The 25310-nt window shown below is 36.1% G+C and overlaps 4 protein-coding genes across 6 annotated transcripts; 3 read left to right on the top strand and 1 right to left on the bottom strand.

Moving 5' to 3' along the window:
* The first annotated feature begins 4460 nt into the window (after window positions 1-4460).
* LOC111025116 (beta-galactosidase 5) lies at window positions 4461-10017 on the top strand. Of its 2 annotated transcripts, none has more exons than XM_088120089.1 (19): window positions 4461-4852; window positions 4947-5042; window positions 5121-5233; window positions 5406-5472; window positions 5564-5656; window positions 5864-6007; window positions 6066-6175; window positions 6277-6382; window positions 6479-6566; window positions 6812-6930; window positions 7008-7172; window positions 7287-7462; window positions 7906-8015; window positions 8156-8265; window positions 8443-8553; window positions 8634-8747; window positions 8840-9042; window positions 9180-9501; window positions 9608-10017. In XM_088120089.1, the coding sequence occupies exons 1-19, from the start codon at window positions 4682-4684 to the stop codon at window positions 9743-9745; spliced, it is 2556 nt and encodes an 851-aa protein (XP_087976215.1). In that variant the 5' UTR covers window positions 4461-4681; the 3' UTR covers window positions 9746-10017. The 2 variants fall into 2 exon arrangements, with proteins under 2 accessions (XP_087976215.1, XP_022158679.1); XM_022302987.2 differs by having other exon boundaries at window positions 4462-4852; window positions 6087-6175.
* Window positions 10018-10176: 159 nt separating this feature from the next.
* Window positions 10177-11223, bottom strand: LOC111025278 (thioredoxin H1). Of its 2 annotated transcripts, XM_022303205.2 has the most exons (4): window positions 11015-11223; window positions 10817-10933; window positions 10601-10723; window positions 10177-10494 (listed from the first exon to the last, which is right to left on the bottom strand). In XM_022303205.2, exons 2-4 carry the CDS (start codon window positions 10901-10903, stop codon window positions 10366-10368), a joined length of 339 nt encoding a protein of 112 aa, XP_022158897.1. In that variant the 5' UTR covers window positions 10904-10933; window positions 11015-11223; the 3' UTR covers window positions 10177-10365. The 2 variants fall into 2 exon arrangements, with proteins under 2 accessions (XP_022158897.1, XP_022158840.1); XM_022303148.2 differs by lacking the exon at window positions 11015-11223 and having other exon boundaries at window positions 10817-11008.
* A 3672-nt stretch (window positions 11224-14895) lies between these two features.
* On the top strand, window positions 14896-18409 carry LOC111004860 (LisH and RanBPM domains containing protein). The gene is made up of 7 exons (XM_022276128.2): window positions 14896-15125; window positions 15893-16034; window positions 16464-16611; window positions 16735-16810; window positions 16931-17042; window positions 17190-17281; window positions 17743-18409. Exons 1-7 carry the CDS (start codon window positions 15093-15095, stop codon window positions 17785-17787), a joined length of 648 nt encoding a protein of 215 aa, XP_022131820.1. The 5' UTR covers window positions 14896-15092; the 3' UTR covers window positions 17788-18409.
* A 931-nt stretch (window positions 18410-19340) lies between these two features.
* LOC111010741 (putative GTP-binding protein OBGC2) lies at window positions 19341-23776 on the top strand. Its single transcript, XM_022284268.2, has 10 exons — window positions 19341-19488; window positions 19709-20184; window positions 20476-20567; window positions 20967-21050; window positions 21323-21400; window positions 21636-21836; window positions 21927-22034; window positions 22210-22284; window positions 22408-22625; window positions 23403-23776. The coding sequence occupies exons 1-10, from the start codon at window positions 19406-19408 to the stop codon at window positions 23497-23499; spliced, it is 1512 nt and encodes a 503-aa protein (XP_022139960.1). The 5' UTR covers window positions 19341-19405; the 3' UTR covers window positions 23500-23776.
* Window positions 23777-25310: the final 1534 nt, after the last annotated feature.

The raw sequence follows: 25310 nt of genomic DNA, 5'->3' as shown, positions 1-25310 counted from the left end.
CACCTGCCTCTTTTATTTGAACTAATATACGATTAATTTTATCAAACGCAAATACCACAAACAATTAAAGTTCTCCCATGTAAAAAAGAATAAAAACCCTCAATAATCACATTTCATGTGAGTATAAGTTAATCTCGTATGAACCCTTTTAACTTTAATGTTCTCACTTTTACCAACATTCATTATGATTGATAATACACAACTTGAAATGAACTTTATATTGATGGATTAGGGGAGGATGAACATGTGAGCACAAATACATAGATTTTTTTAGTATGACAAACGTAAAATATGAAGATTTGAAACTTCGATTGGAAGGAAAAAATAAGCATACGTATATGCTGTAATGACAACAAATAAATAGTTATTTGTATCATAAAAATGTCAATAATATTATTATGCGTATATTACATACAATTTTGCTATATATCCCCATAATTGGGTGTGTTCTTGCTTCGTCATTCATGACTTGTTATTGGTTAACAAACGCAAATATTTTAATGACACTTGTATTTATCCTTTTTCCTTGTATTTTCATATATTACTCATAAATTTTAAATTGCCTTTTTTATAGTACAATAATATATGAAGATGAGAATTTAAATTCATGATATTTTGCCTCGACTATTTAAGTTATGTTCGTAGTATTTTATGTTTGTCATATTTCAGTGGTACACTTTTAAATATTGCGTGTTTAGCTTTTAAACTCTATATATATACACATATTTTACTATTTATCGTTATTTTGTTATTGCTTATTTATCATTGTCACATTAACAGTAATATATATATCAGTGTACTTTGCTAAAGCAAGCATAAATTCGATGATAATTGACATATATCTCAAATCGAGTAATTGTGAGTTTAATCTCTCAACCCCATATATTGTAATAAAAAATCAGTGAATTTAATAAAATAACTAGTAAAAAATAGAAAAATACTTGGTTCGTGACTAGTAAGGACCAATTTGTCTTTACCACAATTAAATATTTGACAACTCAGAGAGATGAATGCAAAAACATAATTTTCTTAAAAAAAATGATAAGTTCTTAAATGTGATGAATGCAAAAACATAATTTTCTTAAAAAAAATGATAAGTTCTTAAATGTGGTAAAAATAAGGTTGAGTCCTCTAGCCAAGTATTTTCTTAAAAAATTTAGGTACTAAAATGTAAGAAAAAAAAAATTAACAAGAGAGGAGACACAAGGATAAGACTCGGGCAATGTAAATAAACCACGTGGCAATTTTGTCTGGCACGGCGAGGTGCCTTGTTCCTCGGAGAATCAAAATAACCTGCCCGGCGTAAACGGAACGGAAATTTAGCGAAGGTCGCCACTTCCCAAGGCAAGAGAAACAAACGGCCCAAGAACGGCGTCAACGGGACATTTTCTACGCAACGAACTAATGTCGAAGAAACTCGTCGATGCGGTTCCAAATTGGCAGATTCTATAATCCTACCTCTGATAAGGCACGTGGCAAGGCCACATGCCCACGATTAATCAATTTCATTGCAAGTATTATTTTTCAATAATAAAATAATCTTCTCTTTTTTTTTTGATAAAAAAAGAACCTTCTTTTCATCCGGTTTCGTAAATTAATTTAATTGCTTACGCTATGATTTCATTCACTTCAAATTAAAATGCAGCATTACATTCAGTGCCTTTTCATTAAAAAAAATTATAATTGAATAACGTCTCTTAAAGATTCTAGATTATCTATTAGATTCTTAAATTTTAAAAAGTACCTAATGAATCCTTAAATATTTAATTTTATGTATAATAGATAATGGAAGCATTTAATAGGTTTTTTAACTTTCAATTTTATGTTTAATAAATGGTTGACATGTTCCATATATTTTTTTTAACTAACAAATCTATTAAATATAAATTCTAATTTTTATTTATAATTCAAAACTTTTATTTTTGTGAATAGTCAGTTAGAGACTAGATACGAAATTAAAAGTTTATAAATCTATTACATAAAAAATTGAAAATTTAGAGACTTAATAAATATAAATTCGAAAATTCGTAAACTTATTGATCAATAACTCCATAATTAAAAGTTAAAAACTTGAAAGATGTGAATTTAAATTTATGGACTAAACGAATAAAAATAGAAAATCAATAGTCAATATTTTAAAAATATGATGTATGAATAATGACATGCCCTAATTTAGATTTATGCTGTTTTGATTTTTGTTGGTTTGTTTGTTTTTTATTTATTTTTTTACTAAGTTAAATAACAATCGAAAATAAGAGAATTTACAATTTATAGGAAAGGACATTTAATATTCAGTCAGGCAAGTTGTGCTGGGATCGACATTAATATAAAATATTAGGTATCATCTGGTATATCAGGACTTTAGTCAAATAAATTTCAATTATTTCTCAAGGAAAAAAAATCGATTTTGAGTTGAATTATCCAGTAACGCTGGGTTGGGAATTGGGATCCCATTATTTGAAAGGGCTGTTGCTTTCAAATGAAAGTTCACCATTTTTAAAACTCACAGGCTGGAGGACAGCCTAACAGGCCCTTTGGCCAAATAAATACATGTCGAATTTATTTTATTATTCTTATTTTTAATCGATAGACTTACATTCAAATTTTCAAATTATAATTGTTAAACCAAAATATAGTTTTGGCAGTAAATGAAATATTTTAGTTTCCAACTTAATCTCTAGAATTTAAACTTTTTCCTTTTTTAAATATTAAACCTTGGATCTAAGTATATCACTAAGTGAAAATAATAAGATATGTTTTGTTAAAAATAAAAAATAAAAACAAATAAGGTACATATATTAGATAAATTAGGTAAAAATCATGAATATGCAATAATAATAAAATGCCGTTGATAGTTTTCTTGCAATAATAGAGACAACATAATTGATGCGTAATTATTATCCATAAAGTGTAAAAATGCAATTAACCAATAACATAAAATATATTTGTTTCAAAATAAAAAAAAACTAATAACATAAAATAAATAAATATTTAAAGATATTGTACATTTGAATTTGTAGAAAAATAACATGACCCAAATCATACTTATGAGTAATATAAAATATATTAGGGAAAATGTTACTTAAAGAATATTTTATAAAATAGCTTTCATCCTACTCCCTGAATTTGAAGGGAAAAACATGTAAACGATCAGTAATTATAAGGTATATTTTATATTTTTTAACTTTAAATAAGATAATAAAATATGGGGATTTTTTATTTTATTTTATTTTATGAGATTAAGGCAAATTGGATTTGAAATTGGCAGTGGTCCATCCAACAAAGCGGGACAACCGGAGGATGAAAAGGCGAAGGGTAGGGGCACCGGCCACATGCAATCGAAGAATATTGTTCCACTTCACGTGACAATACCAAATTAATATCCTTTTCATAAAATGATTGTGTGCACTTTTTTGCCCACTCATACTCCACACATTTCACACATTCCCATTTTAAAAGGCCAATATATATGAGGCAAAAACATCTATTCATTTAATTTGAGGTTAAATGTTTAAATTCATACAATTTATATCGCTACTATACTTAAAAAAATATATTTTTATATGTATAACTTTGTGAATATTATAAATTGAAATCACCACGTGTAAAATAAATTATCAGTGTCTTAAACATTTAATTATGTTTAAATTAATTTATAATTCATATTATGATTTTTAAAGTCAAGGTTTTAAATTTATTTTATAAAGACATGTATTTTTACATTATGAACCCATATCTAAGTAAGCAATAATTGAAGTCGCTTGTAGGTAAGGTGTCAATTTTGAAATGAATTAAAGGCTATTATTTGTTTATTATATTATCGATAAAATAAACAGTATAATTTTTAATGTAATTTTTTTTTAGTGCAAATGCAATTGATATATTATCTGATGAACTGGATATGAGTTAACAAAACTTAAAACTAAAATCTAACAATAAAAAACCAAATTACTAATACAGAACATTTGAAAACTTAATTACAAAGTGATGGTTGATGAACAAAAGTAAAAACATCACTCACACGGAAAAAAAAACCAACAAATATTTCGATGAGACCAAATTTAATGACTTAATTAAATAAATCATAATTAGTGATCTTTTATAAACCACTAAATTATAATATATTTTTTAGTTCGACAAATTAAACGGTTAAATATTAAATCACAACAAATGTAAATCTACCCTGAATTGTTAATAAAGTATATATAGTTAAATAAGTATACTTTAAAATTAAATAATCAAATTGGTAAGATTTGTCAGCGATCTTACATTGAAAGAGAACCATCTTTTTGAGCTGGGTTTTGGCCGCATCTGTCTGAATTTGACAGTTGTTATTAAACGTCGCTTGATCTAATCTATTTTTTAAACTTAATTTGGTTCACCTGCAGAAAGCTCAGATGCTGAAACTCAACTTTTAAAAGGCACATTTATAAATAAACTGATAATTCTGCTGCTCATAATTCTCATTTATATACGCCATAGCCATAGCCATAGCAATAGACTTGTGAGTGTGACCATTTGGTGGAACGTTCACTTCAGGCTTACGCTCACAGCTCAATGATTGACTCTTCTCCTTTTGCGCACTTCAATTAGTAGCTACAATATACCAGTGGAGTAGAATCAGATCAGTATTCAGATTCAGCTTCTCCAGAGCTTCGAAGCTGAAGAGTAAACCAAATCCATGGAAACTTTCTCGGTTTCCAGCTTGCTGCTCTTCACTTTCATGGCCGCATTGGCTGGTTTTCGATCCACACATTGCAGTGTGACATACGATAAGAAGGCTATTCTCATCAATGGCCAGAGGAGAATTCTCATTTCGGGCTCCATTCACTACCCTAGAAGCACACCTGAAGTATGCAACTCTTGCTTCGTTTCATAGTTATCGTGTAATCGTTTAGAAGTTTCACTCACATTCGGTTATCTGTTCTTCGATTTGGCTCTGTTAGATGTGGGGAGATCTTATTCAGAAGGCGAAGGATGGGGGATTGGATGTTATAGATACCTATATCTTCTGGAATGTTCACGAACCTTCTCCTGGCAATGTACTGTTTTAGAAATCATTTCTGTATCCAAATTTTGCTAAAATTTAAGCTTAATTTGTTCGTTCTCACTTGTCTCAGTATAATTTTGAGGGGAGGTACGATCTGGTACGGTTCATAAAGACGGTGCAGAGAGTCGGTCTTTATGTTCATCTCCGCATTGGACCCTATGTTTGTGCAGAGTGGAACTTTGGGTATCAAAAACTTCCCCCTTATTTTTTATTGTCAGGTTTTGGAGTAAATGCTTGAAATCAGATGCAGTCTTCTTTTCTTCTCTCTGTTAGTTCCCCTCGTGGTAAATGACTCTGACATGGTGCTTTCTATTGATTACACTCGACTCTTTTCCGTTTCTATTTTATTGTACAGTGGATTTCCCGTTTGGTTAAAGTACGTTCCTGGAATCAGCTTCAGAACTGATAATAAGCCTTTCAAGGTAAATTTTTCTTCATTAATTATAATCTGATTCTTAAAATTCTGTCAGTGGAGTTTGCAGTCAGTAGTTTTTCTTGTTTATTGCTCTCCAGATGGCAATGCAAGGGTTCACCCAGAAAATTGTACAAATGATGAAGAATGAAAAGCTATTTGCCTCACAAGGTGGCCCCATTATCCTTTCCCAGGTAAGGTTGAAAAGCTTCAGTGAGGTCTCCATATGGGAAGGTTAAAATATTTGTTATGGATATTGTTTAGAAGTAAGAAACAGAACTGTTAATTTTGCTGAAGAAGCGGCTCATAATAAAGAACTTCTCTGTTGCCATGACAATTTAAATTTATAGTCTAGTATATACTTGTAGGATAAATATTTTCATTTCAATTTTGTTTCTTAGATTGAGAACGAGTATGGGCCGGAAAGTAGAGCCCTTGGAGCTGCTGGACATGCATACATTAATTGGGCGGCAAAAATGGCTGTTGGACTGAATACAGGAGTGCCTTGGGTGATGTGCAAGGAAGACGATGCTCCTGATCCTGTGGTGAGCCATTTATTTAGAAAATGTATCTTTAAGCCTCATTGGAGAATCTTGAATATAGTTTCTCCATTTTTGGCGACAGATAAACTCATGCAATGGTTTTTACTGTGACGACTTCTCACCCAATAAGCCATACAAGCCAACAATATGGACAGAAGCTTGGAGTGGCTGGTACATACTTTATTTATCATTCCTATGGATATCCAATCTACCAATGGAATTACTATTTTAATCCTTCTATCTTAACACAACTTCTTACCCTGTAATAAAAGGTTTACAGAGTTTGGTGGTCCTGTCTATCATAGACCTGTTCAAGATTTGGCATTTGCAGTTGCTCGCTTCATACAAAAGGGTGGTTCATTTTTCAACTATTACATGGTTGGTTAGCATGCACTATTCACTTCATAGCATTTATGGACTTGTTATGCCAGACATAAATCTGATTTTACTTTGCGGGTTTGTGATTAATGAAAGTACCATGGAGGAACCAACTTTGGACGTACTGCTGGAGGCCCATTCATTACAACTAGTTATGATTATGATGCTCCACTTGATGAATATGGTGAGAAGGTTGAACATACTTTTTTTTTTTTTTTATAAATATTTGTTTTCAGAACATTTGAAACTCCTACCTTCAGATATAACCCATCCCTTTGTCAAAAAAAAAAAAAAGAAAAGAAAGAGGATATAACCATATCTTCACCAACATTTGAACTATATTTCTCAACTATTTTCCCTGAAAGAAAATGAACTGCAGTTCTTATTTCTGTTTCTGGCCGGCAGAGCTAACTGCTTAATTACTTTTAGGTTTGATCAGGCAACCAAAATATGGCCATTTGAAGGAGCTCCATAGGGCCATTAAGTTATGTGAGCAAGCTTTAGTTGCCTCAGATCCTACTGTTACCTCACTAGGAGCCTATCAGCAGGTTGGCATTTTTAAATTGCATGATTTTCTTCACAAATTGTGGTGTTGTTTCTGAACTCAACTATGGCAATTTCTCAGGCTCATGTATTCTCTTCGGGACCAAGAAGGTGCGCTGCTTTTCTTGCAAATTACCATATGCAGTCTGCAGCTACAGTGGTATTCAATAACATGCACTACACTTTGCCTCCTTGGTCAATAAGCATCCTTCCTGACTGTAAGCATGTTGCATTCAACACTGCAAAGGTATAATAATGCTCCTTGTTTGAAATCTCAATCTTGAAATTTAGGTACATGTTTTCTTGTACATTTTCTATTCTCCCATGTTTTAAAAATTCAGATGGTTTTGTGCTCATCAAGGTTGGAGTTCATATTGCACGAACTCAAATGTTGCCTACAATTTCCAAGTTGTCGTGGGAAACTTATAATGAAGATACATATTCCGTAGGAGGCAGTTCAACAATGACTGTTCCTGGACTCCTGGAGCAGATAAATGTCACTAGAGATACCAGTGACTATCTTTGGTACATGACAAGGTGAGCCTGGAATTATATGGTATCTTTAGCTACCTATTCCATAGTATTATACAAATTTTTTTTATTGACATAGCACCATATAAAAACTTGATCTTGATGAACCAAAATTTTCGATCCATAACTGTTCACGTCTGTACAAGTAAATGGACTACACCATATTGCATAAGGAATGCAATTTGCTTCAGAATGTAGTGATGAATTACTTGTGATTGTCCTTAGTAGGATAGGAAACGCATATAGAATACTTTGTTCGTTTTGATTTTGATGAATTTGCGAACGTGACATAAGATATAATAGGGGCCTGCAAGTTATCAAAACGGTCCTAAACTACATTCAAATCTATCATGGGAGCAATACAAGAATACGCTGCATATTCTTCATGAACTATATAATATTGTAGGATATCCCTTTTGCATTGACAATCAATTTGCATTATATTCTAGTGTTGGCATCAGTTCATCAGAAGCTTTTCTCCGAGGAGAACAAAAACCCACTTTATCCGTGCAATCAGCTGGCCATGCTCTTCATGTTTTTATCAATGGACAGTTTTCAGGTCTGCCTTCATCCTTCAGATTTAGATTTTATCGTCAGTAATTGGTTAATGATCAAGAAATTTAGAAGTACCGCATGTTTCACTTGAAAGTTCCAATCAAATCACAGTTCAGTGAAGTTGTTCTGTAACATATAATGCAGGGTCAGCCTATGGAAGTAGGGAACATCGAGAATTTACATTTACGGGCCCTATCAACTTGCGTGCTGGAATGAATAAAATCGCTCTACTCAGCATTGCAGTCGGTTTACCGGTTAACTCCTTCCCACAAATCCCTTTTTAATTTTTAAATATGCAAGCATTTCAGCAGAAAGTACAACTTGACTTTGCCATAACTATAGTTTTAGGTGTAGATAGGTGACTACATTTTTAACAATAGCGAACTAATCTTATCACGTTAACTGATTGCTGATTCTCATTTTGTTGTTAGAATGTTGGGTTGCATTTTGAGACGTGGCGTACAGGAATCCTCGGTCCAATTTCGATAAGTGGACTTAATGAGGGAAAGAAAGATTTGACGTGGCAGAAATGGAACTACCAGGTAAAAGACTAAAATGTGTATCATCATTGAGGTGGGCAGGGATGCAATTGATTTAGTCTAATGTCCTTTACTGGGAACAGGTGGGCTTAAGAGGCGAGGCAATGAATTTGGTCTCTCCAACCAAAGCTTCATCTGTTGAGTGGGTAAAAGGATCTCTTGTTTCACAAAGTCAGCGACCATTGACTTGGTATAAGGTAAAATCCCTCAGAAAAAATGGAAAGAAGAGGTACAAACTGGATTAGTGACTCAAATGAGGAAGTTTAATAATTTGAGTTGGAACTTGCAGGCTAGTTTCAATGCACCAGGGGGAAACGAACCATTAGCTTTGGACTTGCGGAGCATGGGCAAGGGCCAAGCATGGATTAATGGACAGAGTATTGGAAGATATTGGATGGCTTATGCAAAAGGTGGCTGCAACAGGTGTACTTATGCTGGGACATACAGGCCATCCAAATGTGAAGCTGGTTGTGGGCAGCCAACTCAACGATGGTAACATTCTATATAAAAGAATCGAAATATATATGCAGCCAACGGCCGTCATGGCTACATGCATACACATTATTTTTCAGATGATCCATTGATTTTCCCAAGATGATTGCCCTCATGTTTCTTTTATGTTCTTCCAGGTATCACATTCCTCGATCCTGGTTAAAGCCAACGAAAAACATATTGGTGTTGTTTGAAGAACTTGGAGGGGATGCATCCAGAATATCACTTTTGAGGAGGTCTATGACTGGTGTTTGTGGTGAGGCAGTTGAACGCCATGTTAAAAATGAAAGTTACATCATTGAAAGCAATGGGGAACCGGATTCGCTTCACCTGCAGTGTAATCCAGGACAGGTCATATCAGCCGTAAAATTTGCAAGTTTTGGAACTCCTTCTGGAACTTGCGGAAGTTACCAAAAGGGAACTTGTCATGCACCAGATTCTCATGCCATATTAGAGAAGGTCCCTGTAACATCTTCTATCAAACATGCGCTCATTTTGTAGACTTCAGTGGACCAACAAAACGATTTTAATACTAACATTCATATAATTTGATATATCTCTGCAGAAATGCCTTGGACAGGAGAGTTGCTTGGTGTCAACAACCAGAGGTAACTTTGGAGAAGACCCATGTCCAAGTGAATTGAAACAATTATTAGTTGAGGTCGATTGTGCGGTAGCAGATATCGATGGGCGTGGTTCATAAGAATTTTTTTGACTGCCTGTATTCTTGCTCCATAAGCCAAGGGGGTCACTTACACGCTGAAGGTAAATTTCATTGATCATATGTAGAGCATTGCATATTATATATGATAAATATTAGTAATTTATCATTAGTGGAATGGAAGATTGAAGGTCATTACATTGTTTTTCCTGAAAAATCATGGTAGCCATTTGTGCCAAAGTCCCTGTTCCTAAGCGTTGTATTAATCAGATGAGATGAGTTTAAGTTATAATAAAATTATGTATTTATTGTCATTAGAGTAATTTTCTCTTTTGATGAATCCCCTTTTCAGAATCTCTCCTCATTTTAACATTCTGTTTAATTTGGATCAGTATTTTCATTAGCCTCTTGGCAAGTTACATTTTTCAATGTCCAAGTATGATAGTTTAAGCAGTTGGAGAAACCACTGAGAATGTTTAAAGCAACTATAAATTGATGCTCATTTTTATTCAAGAAAATAATGATGTTAACTTATTACATAACGAGTCCGGTAGCCTCATAATAGTAAACTGATTAAAAACAATCCAACACAAGAAAAATTCAAATTGTTCTAACTAAAAGAATCACTTTATAGCAACTCACAAAAGTTGCATAGACTTCCATTAGGCATGCTGTAATATAATCTTCTGCAACACATCTCTTCTTGCACCTACAAACCTGTCCACCAAATTTCCATTCTTCAAGAATACGAAGCAAGGAAGTGCACTCACTCCCCACTCCGCAGCAACAGTCTGCAGAAAAGAAAAATGATTGGTTTTATTTAAGTCTTGACAATGTCACTCAATTAATAACGCAAAAGTTTTGAAGTTTGAAGTGAGCAGGACTGAATCAACTTACAGTCAATTCATCAACATCGACCTTCAAGAATATGACACTACTCATCTTATTGGCCAACTCTGCAAACAGTGGAGCCATGGCACGGCATGGACCGCACCACGCGGCAGTGAAGTCCACAACAATCTGTAAAATCGAAATTGTTTAGAAAGAGGAAGAAAAAAGGCTCACAAGGAAGAGGAACACAAAAGAAATAGGAGAATTCGGAGCAACCAGTACCAGTTTATTGGATTGTTTTCCCTTGAGGAGCTGCTGCTTCCACGATCCAACGGTATGGCACGCAATCACTTCCCTCTTGTCCACCATTTTCGACCTCGAAAACAAAAGCACAGAGAGCTGTAACTTGTAAGTTGTAAGTGATTCTCTCTGTAAGATCGTCGTCCAACGATGAAAACTGAACCAATGGAGAATACAAACCAGAATCGCTCAATTTATAGTAGTAGGAGGAAATGAACGTGCAGAAGGAAAGCTCCATCTGCGGTGCATACGAAATCGACGCATTTGGAAGGCTCCGAGAACTCTGCTTTCTCACCTTCAAGAATCTGAACAATTTCCTCCAAACGCCCGTCGATGGAAGTGCGTTAGGCCAGACCAAATACAGCTAAAAGAGAAGAGCATCTGATTTTGCAGTTATTGCTACGCGGTACGCAACTATATAAGCATCGTTCAATCTCTAGCCATTCACACGAGCCCAAAGTTGCTGGGCCTCAATATGTAATATCTGGGCCTTTCTGGAGGAAATATGTGGGCTCGAAATGGGCTTCCTCACCAATAATGGGCCGAGTTTCTCAAATAAACCCAAATGAAAATGAAAATTCGTATCATCAGAGTCGTAGTATCGGCAGGTTTTCGGCTCTGCTTCAAGTTCTAGTCCCCCGTTGGAAAATCTCAGTCCACATCCTACATTCTCGAGTATTTCCTCTCTCTATATTATCCACAATCTCAATTCGACTCGGCCTCTGCTTAAAACCACCAGATTTTTCAGATTGGAGAGAGAAAGCGAGGGATGGAAATGGAGTGAAATAATTTTAATTTGTGGGGAAATTTGATTTTTGTGAGGCAGAGAACAGAGAGTAGAATTACAGTCTCTCTACAAGCAAACGAGCGATTTGGTTCTCTATCTAGAACACTTGGAACACTGGCAGCACTACAATGGCTCTCCCTCAGCTAATTCCCTCCTCTTCCTCTTCGTCTCTATCCCAGAAACCCATTCTAAATCCCAACACCATTTCATCTTCCTTAAACCCTAGCCCTAGATTCTTCTCTCCGGCCGCCCTTCGCCACCGCCGCTACAAGCCGAATCCGCTTAAGTGTTCTGCTTCGTCTTTCCCGGAAAAGCACCACACCGGTTCTCCGAAATCCGATGACGTCGTTGAGCTACCGCTGTTTCCTCTTCCTCTCGTTCTCTTCCCCGGCGCTATTCTTCCTCTGCAGATCTTCGAGTTCCGCTACCGGATGATGATGCACACTCTGCTCCAGACCGATCTCCGCTTCGGAGTTATTTATACGGATGCGGTTTCGGGTACGACGGATGTTGGATGCGTCGGTGAGGTCGTCAAACACGAGCGCCTCGTTGACGACCGATTCTTCCTCATCTGTAAGGGTCAAGAGCGGTTCCGTGTCACCAATCTTGTTCGGACGAAACCGTACCTCGTCGCCGAAGTGACCTGGCTTGAAGACCGGCCGACCGGCAGTGGAGAAGAGGATTTAGATGCATTGGCCAACGAGGTTGAATCGTATATGAAGGATGTGATTCGGTTGTCGAACCGACTCAGTGGGAAGCCGGAGAAAGAGGTTCAAGATTTGAGAAGGAACTTATTCCCAACTCCGTTCTCGTTCTTCGTCGGAAGCACTTTTGAAGGTGCGCCGAGAGAGCAGCAGGCGTTGCTTGAATTGGAGGATACGGCGGCGAGGTTGAAAAGGGAGAAGGAAACATTGAGAAACACTCTTAATTACTTGACCGCCGCTTCCGCTGTTAAAGATGTGTTCCCGTCCACCAGTTGAAAGGGAAGTCCAAGAAGTTTCCGTGGAAAGAGATTAAGCTAGATAATTGAAGCATAAGGTAGCAAATTGGAGGTACTAATGCTTAATTTTGCTTGCTTTTACACGTATTTTATACAGAGGACGGATGTTGTTAAAGCTGTAAATTTTGATATATAATTGAATTCGCTTCATCTGGTGTACCATTGCTTACACTCTTGATATAGAAATTGCAAATAATCTGAAGAGTTAAGTGAATAATTTGAGCTCTTGGCCTTCCTTCTTCTGAAGCCAGACTTCGATTTCACTTGGATATTTATTGAGAGGTCTATGGCTCTCAAAGCTGAACATCTAAAGATCTTCACATTTAAGATGAGCATCAGATGTTAGTCTTTCTTTGACGACTATTGTACTTGTGAAAGCTAAATTAGCTTCCTATTGTTGGGCAATGTTAAGGTTGAGTGAAATAGTTCATTATGTTGGACTGTTGGATGGTGAAATTTCTTGTATGGTTTGGTTTGTGATGATGAATATTGTTCTGTTAGTTCATTTTCATAGCAACTTAGCCAACACAACTAGTTTTTGATCCTTTTAGTACTCAGCCCACACCTCTCTTCTAAGCTACCACCATTACTTGCTTTGCACTGACCACCATTACTTGCTTTGCACTGACCACCATAAGTTTTCAAGAAACTTCACACACAACTTGTATTTAACATTTGCTTGAATTAGATTATTATTTATGGAGGTCGTGGAGATGGACGTTCTGTTTGGTTTGGCGGTTGAATGGATGCTGAGGATCTTTGATCAGTGGACCAAAGGTCACACTGTATCATTATCCCGCTTGTTTGGGACGAGACAACGATCTGTTTTCTAATCTGTAGTATGTTTTTCTCATTTTTGGTTATGATTGGGTGTATCTGGGAGTGATTTTGGTTTTGCCATGGTCAAAATCACTTCTCTTTCCATTGATCATATTTGGTAAATTATAAAACTGATTTTAGGAAAGCTCAAAATCACTTTTAATTGGTTTTTAAGATATCACTTGGATGATGATTTTGAAAAATCAATTATACTTGAATCAGCAGTTTGAGGCAATTAAGAGAAACTCAAAATTGTTGATTTGTAATGTTTCTATCTGACATACATTCTCGCATTTCTAACTTCCTTGCTGTATCGACGTGCATTTTGCTTGGTGTATTGCTGTGCTCTAGTTCTTCATGCTCGGAGTTCCAGATTTTATGCTCATAAAACTGTATCCTGGTATTAAAGATCCTGCTATGATCATTTATATGGGTCAAAATAATTGGCATTTCACTATAACAGGGGACCTGGGAGCCAGTAATTAAGCTATAGCTCGCTTGAGCAAGCAGGTTGCATAGGGCAGTTGTGGAACACTCTCCCTGTCTCTTTATTCAAGTTTTTTCTTTCGGTCAGAGCAATGTCTGATCTGATACTTGTATTTACTGGCTTGTGCTTGAATGGAATCATGGCATTGAAATGCGTGGGCTTGGCCCGTTCTTTCTAGTTTGATGGGCCTGATCTATCTCCAGGTCTTTGTATGCACTTAAGCCCAGTGGGGACATATGATCTCTAACTGGCGTGGGCAAAATGTCCAGTACCACGGGTATGAAATTTTTTTATACTATTTTCATTAATTGTTTATCAAATCTAACTGTATTTAAGAATGGTGTATGGTCCAAATAAAGTAATAGATTACTTAATAATGTGTCACATTATGAACGATATAAGTATGGGGCTCCCGTAGTATTAGAAATTTTTCCATGGGTATGGTCGAATCTCTCAGATTTCATGTTTGTGTGTACATTCCAGAAAACTAAATGAATAAAGTAAAATAATATGAAAAAAGGGTTTTTATTTGTTATTTTTTCTTTAAAAAATATTATATTCAATGATATGAGATTTTAAACCAATATGAACATAACTTAACAGTAATTGGTATCTATTCTTCCCATTGTTAGAATTCTCATACTCCAATTTGTTGGGAATGATATGGGGTTTTTTAACCCTTTTAACTCAAAAAAAGTTCCTGAGGTTTTGACTTCTTCTGCCTTAAAATTCGAATGCGTTAATTTCTAAATGAAACAGGAATAATCTATGCAGCTAACAAGGATGATTGAAAAATATCATTTTCAAACGTTTATGGGTAAAATGAAAATTAATTGGTTGAATTAACAGTGAGAGAGACAGAGAGATTAATTGGTTAACGCCGTAACTTCTAGTCTTATCCGGAGTTTTTGGCGAAGCGTGTGCACAAAACTTGCGGTAAAAAACTGAATATCGGGCTGCAAAATTTTCCGATACAGAGTCGGATCATTTTCATTTTCGTACCCTGCAAGTCCAAGACGAAGGGGGCCGAGACGGAATTCGATGAAAAATCTGCCTCCTCCCCCCAACGGCGACTCACCAATCTCCTCTGCGCCGCTCCTCTCTTACTCTTAACTTAGCCTCGCAATCGTTCAACTGCTTTGTTTTCGCCGGCCGACACTTAATCATGGACGTCGATCCCCGTCACTACGACCACAGAGTGAGTTACTCTCCCAGTCTCCCTGTCAATTTCCGATATCAATTTCATCCAACTTCACTGCTTATCCTCTTGAGATTAGTAAACTAATTGCTCATTTTTGTCATTGCTTGATTACTCTGTCTCTCATTATTTTGGTCAATTTGAGATGTCTTTTTTTTTGTTAGACCCTAGCCGTTCCCGACGTTCTTTCTGCAGTTTCCTAATAATATTGTTCTCTCTTCAAACAAGAACTACTGGAACAATTGAAATGGCAGGATAAGTTCGTAGTTCAGTGGTTCACTTCCCTCGTTAATATTTATTTACTATCTTAGAAAACAAGAAACTAGTTCTGACATCGGAGATCGGAGGATCATTTTCTGTTTACGTTAGTAAAGCTTCTATTATTGTTAATTGGATGCTTGTCTTGGGGAATGTTGAGGTTATATCAGTGTTCAACGCTTTAGTAATGTGCTGATAGGTTGATTATATGGTGACAAGTATGCAATTGAATAGACATTTCAACAACTGTCATCGAGGTCAGATGGCACAAGGTTGTTTGCTTCTATGTGAGAAATTTCCATTTCTGGTTCTTTTTTGGAGTAGAATAATATTTAATTTCTAATTCACCTTTTCATTGCGCGATCACCCTCTGAAAATTCATTGATGGTGAATAAGATGTTGATACTGGTTAGCGCGATGGTTTTCACCAGCTTGATTCTTATTAAATTGAAATGTTATTTACTTGTTGTAAGTACTAAGAGTTTCCTTTTTCTCTCGTTTATTGACAGGCCATCAGTGATGGTGATATTCAGAACATTGTTTTATCGTACCTTGTTCATAATTGTTACAAAGAGACTGCAGAGTCATTCACTAATTGTACTGGGCTTAAACAGCACACTGATTATCTTGTCGACATGGAAAAAAGAAAAAGTTGGTGAAATTTCTCTCTCTTACTAATTGGGACTTCTGGAGACTGTTTCTTGTTGCTCAAATATAACTCTACATCTGACTGGTTAATTGCCTGATTCCCTTAAACAATATGAATGATATGTATTTGCTTGTTTGCCTGTTTATAGATAAACTCTTCTGTTGTGGTGGCTTACTTTAGATATCTCTAGTAAGGAAAGTTGATTTATTTCCACTCTCTTAAGTGGTCCCTGAGTTTAGGAATGGACTCACTGAAAGGGAACCCAGCCTAGATACTGTACATGTTCCTTTTAAAAAAAATATTAAGTTAAAATATAGAATCTTTGAGCTTAGTGTTGATGTGTTTGTGTATAATAATTATGCTTTTATATATCCTTTAAATTCAATCTAAAAATTTTCATTGAATCTGATGGTAACTTTTTGTATTTTCAGGAATTTATGATTTTGCAATAGAAGGAAATGCACTTAAGGCCATTGAGTTAACAGAAGAGATAGCACATGGTTTACTTGAGAAGAATGAGGACTTGCACTTTGATCTTTTGAGCCTTCATTTTGTTGAACTTGTTTGCTCTAGGAAATGGTGAGCCTCCCACCATCATCATAATTATTTATGTACCATTCAGTAGTATCCAGATGGTCAGTGGGGCATTTGGTATAACAGCTCATAACTTTTGATGGTCCTCCTTATTTGTTTACATGGCAGCACAGAGGCTCTAGAATTTGCTCAGGTCAAGCTTGCCCCTTTTGGGAAGGTGCATAAATATGTCGAAAAACTTGAAGTGCGTAGCTGGTAGCTTGACTTAGAATATCCTCTATCTGTTATCGCCCCCCTCATCATTCGTTTATTCAGCAAGCTGAACCAGCTAAAGCTTGAAATACTAATCTTTAGGTCATTGTAGGATTTCATGGCTCTTCTTGCTTATGAAGAACCAGAAAAGTCTCCAATGTTTCATCTGCTTAGTGTAGATTACCGGCAAAGAGTAGCAGAAAGTCTAAATCGAGCAATTCTTGGTTTGTTCCATTTTTCTTCTCATGACTTTATTTGACATTTCCATTGATACTATTAGGGAGTTTCTTCTATTGCATACAAATTTTAAAATCTAACCTCCATATATTGAGTGATCAACTTCTTATTATTGTGGTCTTGGTTGATATCAGCACATGCAAACTTCCCGAGCTATACAGCAATGGAAAGGCTGATAAAGCAGGCAACTGTAGTTAGACAGTCCTTAAGCCAAGAGCTGGGCAAGGTAATCTGCCCATTTTAAATTTATATGTGCTGGTTTGTGGATGCATGTATGTGCTTGTGTTCATGTCTTAGCATATGTATATTTGTTGTCAATTTTCTCAACATGCAAACTATTTCAGTAACGGGAAAAAGATGGTTCTCATGAGTCATAACCTTATCCATATGTTTTATTTACCTTATGTACTTTACCGATGCTAATTGTGCCGTAACTTTTAAGTCAAGTAATTTTAGTCAAGGATCATATTTTTCCGGCTGAACATGTGATGCTTTTGAATTTGATTATAAAATTTTGCATTGGTTTTTTTAGGTTAATTTCATAGAAAATGGACATCTGAGGACATTAGTATCTTTTGCTGCTTGTTTCAATCACTACATGCTTTATAAATGATTATTACTCTGGAAAGTCTTCTTAAGAGAGATGTTGGTTACTAATCTTACATATTGAGACGTCTGGATTTGCAGGATGGGCCTCAACCATTTTCTTTGAGGGATTTCTTGAAAAGCTAATTCAAGGAAATCTTCGGGCACAATGGCGACTCATGGTTGTGGTATGGAAGTTTCTCGAGTTCGAATCACTCTCAATTCCACTCAATTCTAAGGTTGCTGAGTGATGTTTCTCATGTCTGCGAGTTCTTGCATTCGAAGTATGCTCCTGTCTTCATATGCTTTAGGGTGCCGGGTAGGGCCATAAATAGAGTCATCTGGGGTCCCCTGGGCAAAAGTTCATTTTCCTTTCAGTTGGTGACCTAGTCGACCTAATGCCTTGTGTTATTGTACATGCCGTCTCTAATTTTGTTGCTTGCTCTTTATTCTCTTTCCTTTTATTTCATTTTTTCAAAATTTACTATGTTGATATATTGGCTAGCATTGTTGTGTCTCATAATCTGGTTTTGACACGAAGGAACATAGGAGAAGGTAGAAACTCTACTTTGTTGTCTTATGCCATGGTCATCAAATGCTAGCTTTGTTTGTCACAGTGTAAAGAAAAGGTCTACATCATCAAATGAGTTGATCTAGTTTCCTCTTGATTGGATTGTCAAATATGTAAGAGTAGGACTCTTTCTCGGGAGTTAAAATTATGTGACTTGTGTTTCAATTACTCAAGAAGATGATGTGTTGAGTGTCTTTATCACTTTTTGCGTTTGACAACGTGGAGGTGCAAGATTGAATCGACTTCGTAGAAGGTAATAAAGGTTTTTTATTTTTATTATTATTTTTTAAACAAAAGGTACCAAGTGTCTAATTCACTCAACTATATGCTCCTATTGAGTGTTTTCGAAATAGACCGCATGTCTTAAAATATTTTAGCTCAAAATGGAAAGTTTTACCTTTTTGGCTTTTTTTTTTGTTACTTTCTCGTTTGATAATTACCACAGCCATCAAAATGAATGATGATGAAGATCGGACTCTTCCCAGTTAGATTTCACATTTACCTCATGCTCCAGGGTGAATAAAAATGATAAATCGAGTTATAAATAGTACCAAGTGAGAATGTTTTCATTCAGTCGAAATCCTGGACAAACAGGAAGTGATTAAATCACCGGCTCTATTTCAGAAATAGTATTTCTAATGTTTTGAAAATATTTTGAAATGTAGACCTCAGAGTGTTGGCAAATCGATAATGAAATAGATTAGAAGACGAATATCTATTTATAAATATAAACTTGAGCGCCAAGGACCGTTTTCTGATATTTATACTGAATCTTCTTTCTTACAGTCATATAAATTCGTGAGCTGTCAATCACACTTTTTTGTATACAGCAAGAGAGAATTAAAGAGTTCGACAACAATATTAATCCTAAGATTTTTTGAAAAATGAAGTCATTGATTTATCAAGCGCAACTTCTTATGATCTTATTAAGCTTTTGGAAATTAATGAGGAACATAATGGAGGAAATTTGCAGAGAATTGATTGTAGGAATGAAACTAGAAGTTTTCAATTGGGGTAGAGATTGGGCCTACAATTTGGGCTTAAATGAAGTTTGTTGGGCTTTATTTCAAATATCCAGTTGTCATGGGCTCATCGGTTCCCGGTGGCCCACCTCACTGTCTGTTCATGATTTCGCAGAAGACCCCAACTGTATCACATCTGCATTTTTCCCACCATCTGAAATTTTTTGGGATAATGGTATCAATTCTTTCTCTACCGTCGTCTTCCTCGTATGTTTTCCATGACAACAGCTTCTTCTCTATCGTCTTCCCAAAGAGGTGTGGTTCTTCTACTCTCTGTTACTCTCGAAATTTCTGGTCGATGAATTTTCTTCGTTTGGTTCCTTGACGGTGAGCTCTAGGCATATATCTGTTGTTCTCCAATTGTAGGGTCAGTTTTTAGTTCTTCATACACAGATGTATTAAATCCGATTGACCATTTCTTCCAAAAAGTTTCTGTTTCTGTTTGGCATGAACTCTGGGGTTTTGTTATCTATAGGCGTTACAGAAACAGAGACTTCACTGGATATTTGAGCTACTGCTCAATTAAGTGCAAACTAGCCAGGGTCGCTGACTCTTCCGCGAACTCAGCTACGTTAACCAAAGAACCCCATAAGTATTTTGATCAGGCTATCATCTCAGTGCGTTCAGGAGATGGAGGCCACGGTACAGTTCTTAGCGTGCCCAATCAACAAACTAGCAAGTCCCAAGGAAAATACGGTAAGGAGAAGGAGAGGGTCAGGAAGAAAAGTTTGTATAAAAGGGACTTTGATGGATCCCTAATTCTCCCCATGGGCGGGCGAGGAGGAGATGTGGTAATTTATGCTGACGAGGGGAAGGACTCGCTATTGGAATTTCACACCAAGAGCCGCTATAATGCGAAGCGTGGTGGCAATGTTGATGCAATGGGCGTTTTGACCTCGCAAATGCACAATGGACTTTCTGCCCCAACTCTGCGTATTCCTGTTCCTATCGGTTGGGTACAAACTTGCTAATTAGTGTTAAGCAATGGGATTGATTGAATGTGTTCTTGAAATGGATATGATCTAATTCCGCCCTAATTTTCTATCTTTTTTCGCCTCCAAATGTCTTGCTGGTTGATGTTTATACTTTATATCATAATTATCGGCTCTAGTTAAGGAATTCATTAAACATTTTCAATTTTACGATTGTTATTTTACTCTGTGTTCTGGCGTAATGATTACAAAATTTTATTGCAGGTTTTTCCTAATTTTGTGTGTGCTTGTATCTGTTTTTGTGCTATAGGTACTGTTGTAAAGCGTAAAAGAGGAAAACTTTTGGCTGATCTGGTGCATCCAGGTGACGAGATTCTTGTTGCTAGAGGAGGACAAGGAGGGGTATGATGGACTCTGTTTACTTTTAACTATAACAAGTTTTTATTTTTTTTAAAACGTTATAATATAGTTTTGCTCCATAAAATTTCAAATTTAGTCCTTGCCAATATGAGTTGAAAAAATTGACATGGTTTTCCAAATCTTAATAAATCGTAAGAGATTAAAATAAAATCTTTTGAAGTTTTAGAGACCAAATTAGTACTGGGTGAACTTCAAAGACTGGAAAACTATACTTTTAACATTTTCTTAATGATGATTATCTGTATTTGACGCTCCAAGTTTTTGTGTTACTTTCTTAGAATGAAACTTGTATCTGAAAGACTCCTGAACTCTGATAATTCAATAATAACAATAATATTAGTATTATTTATCGATGTACTCAATTTTACTTGTTTTGTACAGATAAGCTTGATAGATACACCAGAGAGTAGAAGGAAAAAGATGATGTCTCTGACCTCCAATGTGATGAGAGATGAAAGTGATAAGGTGAAGATTGTAAACATTTATATATTAGAAAAATTACTGAATCATGTGCGATAACAATGTGTTTCCTACCTTGATTAGGAAACAAGACTTTCACATGAGAATTAGTCAATATGAAATGATATTTCCTATGGAAATCCATCTCTTCTTGTCTTACAATTCTATCTCTGCATAGGTTTGATGTTTTTCTTAAATTGCTCTGTTATTTATATTTGTACTTCTGACATAACCTTTTTATGTTGTTTACTTATTAATCAGAAGTAATTTATTTTCAGGTTCTGTTATTTGGTCAACCTGGGGAAGAGGTCAGTTTGGAGTTGATTCTTCGAGTAGTTGCCGACGTTGGTTTGGTTGTGAGTACATCCAGTTTATTTTATTTTGTCCCTATTTTCTATCTCCCTGCAGTGTACATATCTCAGTAATTTATAGTAAATACATCTCTCCTATTACCCTCTTTCTTCAACGACTGCTTTTCAGGAACGTAACGGTGATTCCAACCATTTGTGGAATTCTGAGTCATGATTTTGAACTACTTTTTAAGATTGTATTCATCTAACTACAATCTTTTTCCGCTCTTGAGTGTTGTAGGGACTTCCCAATGCTGGAAAATCTACACTTCTGGCAGCCATTACTCTTGCAAAACCCGATATTGCAGACTATCCTTTCACCACTTTAATTCCGAACCTTGGACGTCTTGATGGGGACCCCAGTTTAGGAGCAGGGATGTATCAATCTGAAGCTACTTTAGCAGATTTACCAGGGCTTATAGAAGGTGCTCATTTGGGTAAGGTATTGTTGCATAATTTATCTTGTTTCTTGTTTTTGCAATACAAAATTTGTTTGGAAGCTTCAGATTTTCCAATCTATAAAGTTCTTTAGGGTCTTGGTCGCAACTTTTTGAGACACTTGAGAAGGACCCGGCTGTTGGTTCATGTTGTTGATGCAGCTGCCGAGAACCCTGTTGATGACTATATGACCGTGAGAGAAGTAAGTTTTCATCTCTGTCTCTTTTTGAAAAGTACACTGCTGTCTGTATTCTTATTGATACTTTTAGGTTGACTGCTCAAAATCCCCAATCGATCAACTGATTGGTTAATCATATGATGACATTTCTCATTATTGAATGGTATTTCTTTGATTAAGTATGAGAAATATTCTACAGGAATTGCGGATGTACAATCCTAATTACCTCGAAAGACCATATGTTGTGGTGCTAAACAAGACTGACCTTCCTGAGGTTCGTGCTTTCATGATCTTCTATTACTTGAACTTTGTCCATGAGAAAAATGGATGGTTACTGCGGTTTCTATTTGTAATTGACTTTTACAGCAACATTGTGAATCTTTAATTACCCTTTCAGGCTAGAGATAGGCTTCCATCCCTAACTGAAGAAATATTGAGAATTGGAACCGATGACCTTTTTCCTCAGCAAGTGGGATCTGAGGATGGTGCTCAATCATCACCTTCGGAAGGTGATCTTGCAACTGCTTCTTCTTTGGGGATTCCAAATACGGATCAAAAGGATAAAGAGATTGAGGACTATCCCCGTCCTCTTTCTGTTGTAGGCGTTAGTGTTCTGTAAGTTCAACTCTTAACTTGTTTAATCTTTTTACATGATCATGTCATTCCTATCTTGTCGATTAATTTTCTGTCTTTCTTTCAACGAGCTGGCTCGGCATTGTTTCCCTCCTGCAGTTTCTCCTGCGGCTTAAGATTCTGCATTCTTGTTCACCATGTCGTTTGAGTTATTGTTCATTTTCTCTTGTTGAACAACCAGAAGTTGTCACCTCCTAAACCCAATGAAAAAAGGTTTAGGAATGGGTTTAAACTATGATGTCCGATTATCTAAGATTTAGTATCTTAGGAGTTTTTTTTGTAACTAAATGTAGCAAGATTAGCCAGTTGTCTCATAACATTAACATTAGTTAAGGTGCTGGCGAAGACACAAAAACATTAAAAAAGGAAAAGACAGCACATCTTTAGATCACACGTGACCTGTGCCTGGAGCATTTATGTTTTCCTGGCCCTATGGTTTACTTTTCACCCATCACGAATTCTCCTGTAGGAGTTCTGTTGGAAAACGCTTACAGTATTCTAAATGAATCTCTGTTCTGAGTTTAAAGTACAATGGTTGAAAATTGAACTAATTTTCTACTCCTAAAAGGTCATATTGTTATCGTGTTGCTTTTGGATCAGTTATCTTATCATGCTAGTTTATAGCTAGGTCGCCATTGCAGTTCGTGCAATAACTTCCCTCTTGCCCTTGTTCTGTCATGAAAAATTAACATCCGTCTTTATGATTATCCTCAAAAACATCGTTACAACATCGTTGTCTTTCCAATGTATCACTTGCAGGAAAGGCATCAATATAAGTCTAATGTTGAAAGAGATTCGAGCAGCATTGAGGAAGTGCAGAGATCCCGACGGAGCGTTGACGAATTCAGGTGGTTAACTTGAGTCAGAAACAAGAACAACTACAGATTGGCTTTAAAATTTGCACTCCCCCATATACATGCTATATGCTATTCCACTCAATTTCTTGGTGTTCAGCGAGAATGTTGCACTGAGATATCAGCTGCTGCCCATGGTTTCCAACTATCATTCACTGTGTATATTGTTGAGATTTTTAACTTTGGAAGTGAGATTTTTAAGTTTTAGTTTTACTAACTATTTATTTCTTTATTATTGAAATTATATCAAGTGATCTCTACCTTATTATTTTATTATTACATCAATTGTTATTATATTTGTTATCTAAAATCTAACATCATATATTTATGTTTAAAAAGTGTTATACTTTGAACTGTGGTCAGATATGACTTTTTCATGCGTTTGTAATATATTCGACCATGTGAAATCTCGATTAATAGGAAGTGTCGAGTGTCAACTTACTGAAACAACCAACTCTTATATGTTATTTATTTGTCCTGTAAATGTCAAAGCTATTTCTAGAAATTCAAAAAACAGAATCTTAGTAAATTTTTATGAGATCCCATGACGTGATCTCTATAGAAATTCATGAACATATTTAATGGTACTCTGCTAATTTCTTTCCAAACTTTAAAATTAAATTGTACATTATTCTATGTATTTGAACATTATATATATGTTTAGTCTCTCAATTTAATACTATTAACAGTTTGATTGGCATTCGAATTGATTTTAAATCGCTTAAATTAAAATTTCTTAATATTTTACTGTTTTGCTCTTATAATCATTTAATCTAATCAAACCAAATTAAACTCTAATTCTTTCAATTCTATAAAAAAATATGTATCACAAAGATTAGAAATAATAGAAAAAATAAATTAATATGTTAGAAAATGAATATTAAGAACATACTTTACAAGAATCTTCAACTTGGTGCTCTGCTATTAGGGTGAGTGTGGTAGATTGGAAAGAATGAAAAAAAAAACTACTCCAAAAATTAAAGAAAATAAATTTATTATAAAAAAGAAAGAAAACAAAAACATGCAGGACAGTAGCTTGGCTATATGAATGGGTGCAATGTGTCACGGTCGTACATTTTTCAACCGTGCGGCGCCATGATCTAAGCTGGACCATGGCCAGCCTTACGAGGAACTCTAGCTCCAATCCACTTTTCACGCCCATTTGTGGCTTCGTCGGACCTTAGGCGAGGTTCTTTCTTCCTCGACCGAGCTTCACTTACAGCGGAATTCTCACTTGACTCGGCAATGCACGTCGCCCGTACGTGCATTTAAACTCTAACGCGACTCTAGCCGACTTGCCTCAACACTAGGCCAAGTCCCACGGCTCTACCTTGCCTCTACTCTAGGCCAAGGTCTTCTGAACGCGACGTCGCGACTTGTTTTCAAACATCTTGGTTCTCGGTCACTCGACCGTCTCGCTCCTACGATGAGCCAGGACCTTACCGGGATGAGTTCTGACCTATAACGAGGCCAGAACGAGCTTAAAACGCCAACCGTGTACAACCGGGACATTCCGGCCGCTTAACTATGTCAGAACTAGCTTATCGGGCCCATCGGACGCCTCTAAGACCATTCCTGCCGAGTAACTAGTCAATAACGGGCTAAACGGCCTTACCGGGTACTGCCGGGATGATTCTTGCCGACTTCCGGACAAGGAATGACTAAACTTGGCAACCGGGATGAGTCTTGCCGCTTACCGGGCCAAGACTAGCTTTTTCTCACTTACCGGGTGCCCACCGGTACTTTAGGATGTCACCTCGAGCGTCGGGATGTCATCGGGCTTCACTGCTCGCTTGGACACGCATACCGAGAA

The sequence above is a fragment of the Momordica charantia genome (genome assembly GCF_013281855.1).
Source record: "Momordica charantia cultivar OHB3-1 chromosome 11 unlocalized genomic scaffold, Mcharantia_2.0 BLBB01000011.1, whole genome shotgun sequence".
NCBI lineage: Eukaryota > Viridiplantae > Streptophyta > Magnoliopsida > Cucurbitales > Cucurbitaceae > Momordica > Momordica charantia.
This window is presented reverse-complemented; position numbering and strand designations above follow the sequence as displayed.